Here is a 4,006-nt window from a genome sequence, read left to right as displayed (position 1 = left end):
GAAATAAAATGGCGCCAGCTATCAATTCTTCATTGTTCTTCATGTTCTTGACCTTATAAGTTACAAGTCACTCACTTGAGTCAGCAAGAATGCAAGAGAAGTCTCTACTGTGAGCTTGTAAAGCCCTCACAACTACTGACTAACCTATGACTGCAGTTACTGTCTCTGGCTTCCAACACAACTTTTTTGCTGCAGAATGTGATAAACTGATAAAGAAAATTTGTATTTCCAAGCATGATAACTTCATTACAAACTTACAAACTACTGTATTTACTCATGTACATGTACAATAATGTAGCTCTATACCATATAACCTTTAAAATATAGCATGGCTAGGGGGCTGAGCCCCTTAATGTTTTACATTCGTCTAGTTATTATTATTATTATTGTTATTATCATTATACAGTGTATTATACGTCTGACAAGGAAGGTGATGATTCGACTGGTGACGGTACTGAATCTAAACCATTCAAGACTGTACTCCAGGTATATATTGTATTTTGTCAGTCAAAAATTTCATCTAAATCTTAATTTCTTATTAAAATTGATTTTTGTCAAAAAAATTTTGTCATTTTTGTATATTACCCACATGGAACAAAAATTTTTTCAAACAAAAATACCTGATAAATTTGACGAAAATTTTTATATGGTACATGCCTATGTACTCAAAATTGTACTTTTAATTGTACTTATGATTTTGTACTTATACTTTTACTTATAATTGTGCTCATGGCTGCTATGATGTGTATTATGTTGTTGTAGGCATTGAGAGCTGGTGGTAGTGATGAATCCTCATTGATTATGGTTGACGCTAAAAGTGATGACAAAGTAAGAAGTAACTATTAGTTACACTGTAAATATTACTATTATTGTTATTTTTATTGTTATTTTTATTTTTTAATTATTAATATTATTTTTTTATTATTAATTTGTTGTTGTTAGCGTTATGAGGAAGTCTCGTTGAGTCAGTTAAAGAAGATTAAGAAGATATACCAACGTGAGCAATACAAAGGAGCAGCCAAAGAAGAGAAAGATGTAAGACACACAATCACTAACATTTATACCTCTTTCATTGTACTGTGTCCAATATAATATTAATAAGCTAATATCATTATTGTGTTATTATTAATTTTTATTGTGATTATGTAGAAAGAAGACATGCTTCGTCGTGCTGAGAATCTTGAAAAGGCAAAACAGATCAAGTTTGAGCAGGATCCATCTCTACCCCCAGCTAAAACTGTGAGACCATTATGATTATGATTATTATTATTATTATTACAACAACAATATTAATAAAAATAATAATATTAATAATGATATACACGTAATAGTCAAAATTTTGAATAAAATTCATTTTATTACATGTAATAATAATAATAATAATGATAATAATAATAATAATAATAATAATAATGATAATAATAATAATAGAACATAACATTTATATAGTAATAATAGTAATGATAATAATAATACTTATATAACTGTATGATAATTAGAAGCACTTTTTATCAAATCTATATAATATATATGTGAGATATATTTTCTATTGTATTTTATTGATTATATTTAGATAAAGATACGTGACAGCACAGCTAATCGTGAGACTCGTGTTGCTGTTAACGGATGGATACACAGACTAAGGAGACAAGGTCAGCTATCAATGCATCATGAATATGTACATACCCTGGAGTCAAAACTTTGTATTTTAAGTATCATTATTTGAAAAATGAAAACAAAATGGCAGATTTTATATTGGCATTTTCTTTATACAACCGCTAATCCCAAGTATCAATTCCTCACCAATAAATCATAAATCAAGTACACTGACAATTAACACATGTACAGTATAGCGCTTTAATTTTGTGGAGCTAAAATTTTGTGGATTGATAAAAATCAATTTTTCGCAAAAAAAAGTTTGTGGATTCACAATATTAATGCCACACCTTTAATGGCAATTAAATAATTAGTGGATCTTTAATTTCGCTGTTGCATGCTAACCCGCAAAAACAGCAAAAGTTTTGCTCCTCGAAATTAAAGCACTATACGGTATTTTACAAAAATTACATAACTACAGATGTATGTCCTTGTTTTTTATATACCAATCTTCCTGTAAACACTATGTATTCTTGATTGTTTTTGTTCTTTAGTATTTTCATTTTGTGGTTTTTTATTAATATTATACTAAAGTAATATCATAGCAATATGTTTATTGCAAGTAACTTCACAGTTCACATGTAGTTGTCAATGTGTACATGTACCAAAAATATAAAAAATTATAAACTACAGCCTACAGGTAATCTTAATTAGGAAGAACTTGGCAAAGGTAGAGCTTCAAATCAGGTTTGTCAAGACCTCGTGGTATTGCTTTGCGTAAGAAGTAGAGGTCATTCTGATTGTAGTCACCTCGATCAACTTTAGCAATTATTACTGGTTTACCAGGAGGAGCATCAGTTATTCCATATAAAGCAGAATCAGCTACTGTAACACACTTCTCAAAGTATTTATGTAAACGTTCTTTATATCGATACCAAGAACTTGGTGCTTTTTCTACATAGTCAGGGTTAGGAAAACCATACTCATCAAACTCCTTGTTGAATTCATTCTCATCCTCATAATCACTATACGGGTTGGTGTCATTTTCATAAATAAGCTTTGTTATTGGTTCATGCTTGAACCATGACGTGTACTTGTCTTGCAGTAAACCAAATAATTCTTCTATAGTTGTTATATTTTTGAACTCTTTTCTAACTGCCTGTGTTTTATCTGGAGTATTCTCATGAGGGCTGAGTAAAGTGGTGATATGTGTTGTGATGTAATCGATAAGATCTGGCAACCATTCTTTTGAATAATATTTTATTGTTTTTTGAACCGCTTCAGCAAATTGATCCTGTATTTCAGATAACTCTCTGTGTAGCTCAAAGTTGGTTATGGCCTGAGGAACATAGATAGAGGGAGTCGGTATACTGGCTGTAGAACCTAAAAATGATTATAAAGTTTACCTGACCCTTGAAATTCATTCAAATGCTTCTAATTTTGTAAAATTTTTAATAGGTATTAGATAGTATATACTCTTGATACTCTACACGTATTAGTAGTTTTTTTATCATTGCAATTTTCACAGATTTGCAAAAATAAAATCTGCAAAATCAATTTAATATGGTACTCACATGGCACGTGGTAGAATTTGCGAAATTAAAATTTGTAAATTGAAAATTTAGCAGAATTTGTGAAATATAATTTCCCTGAAAAAACCACTTATAGGGAATTTTAAAGTTTGCAACACATTAAAAAATATTTTTAAAGCCATCTGTCTATTATGTTTTTTAATTATAAAGACTGTGATACAATTAGTTATGGGCCACAACTTTTGCTGTTTTCATAGAAGCTTATTCTGTGAAGTTTTCGGTGTTTCATCCAATCACATGTACTTACAGGGAACTTGTAAAAATTAAAATTCATAAGAAAGGATTTTTTCAAATTTTAAAATTTTAGGTTTTAGGCTAAGTACATAGTATTATTTTAAAATTATGAGAAATTTAGTATATTATTTACCAGCTCCTCTAGCACGAGTAGTTCTAGTATGAGGGGTAGTCCCTTCAGTAACTGGATGTTCCTGAGCTATTTCATCAGCTAATGCTGAGTCACCTCCTTTTTTAACAGCCACACACACTCTCCTCCAGCAAGGAACACCATGACGTTCGTAATCATAATCTTTCTTTAGCCAGCACTCAAGAACCTCTTGAAGACAAGCAGTCGTATCTCCATTAGCATTAGCTCTTATTTTACTGATGGTGTCCAGTTTCATATGCAATGAAATGGCAATTGGCTTCCAACGAGCAGAAAGTGACTCAATTTTATCATACACATCATAAAAGTCATCAATACCTATTACAATGAGAGAAACTATCACATTAGATTAGTAGAATATAGACACTTTACCTAGTTCTCTGTCACAAACACTCACAAAAGCTTCTGATGGGCCTTTAGTAGCCATTTTCTTACT

At 30.6% G+C, this 4,006-nt stretch overlaps 2 protein-coding genes across 2 annotated transcripts; one reads left to right on the top strand and one right to left on the bottom strand.

Annotated features, from left to right (window-relative positions):
• Positions 1-406: 406 nt before the first annotated feature.
• Positions 407-1,729, top strand: LOC105315552 (asparagine--tRNA ligase, cytoplasmic-like; the record flags this gene model as incomplete). The annotated part of the gene is made up of 5 exons (XM_020006581.1): positions 407-486; positions 763-828; positions 943-1,035; positions 1,150-1,239; positions 1,574-1,729. Coding segments are annotated over 5 exons (482 nt in total), but the record flags the coding sequence as incomplete, so codon positions are not given.
• Positions 1,730-2,001: 272 nt separating this feature from the next.
• Positions 2,002-4,000, bottom strand: LOC109590696 (uncharacterized). Its single transcript, XM_020006582.1, has 3 exons — positions 3,943-4,000; positions 3,556-3,888; positions 2,002-2,979 (listed from the first exon to the last, which is right to left on the bottom strand). The coding sequence occupies exons 1-3, from the start codon at positions 3,995-3,997 to the stop codon at positions 2,303-2,305; spliced, it is 1,065 nt and encodes a 354-aa protein (XP_019862141.1). The 5' UTR covers positions 3,998-4,000; the 3' UTR covers positions 2,002-2,302.
• Between the last annotated feature and the right edge of the window lie 6 nt (positions 4,001-4,006).

This window comes from Amphimedon queenslandica, unplaced genomic scaffold (genome assembly GCF_000090795.2).
Source record: "Amphimedon queenslandica unplaced genomic scaffold, v1.1 AMPQUscaffold_9644_Cont18232, whole genome shotgun sequence".
Classification (NCBI taxonomy): domain Eukaryota; kingdom Metazoa; phylum Porifera; class Demospongiae; order Haplosclerida; family Niphatidae; genus Amphimedon; species Amphimedon queenslandica.
Note: the sequence above shows the minus strand (reverse complement) of the source record. Positions and strands in the feature narration are given on the sequence as shown.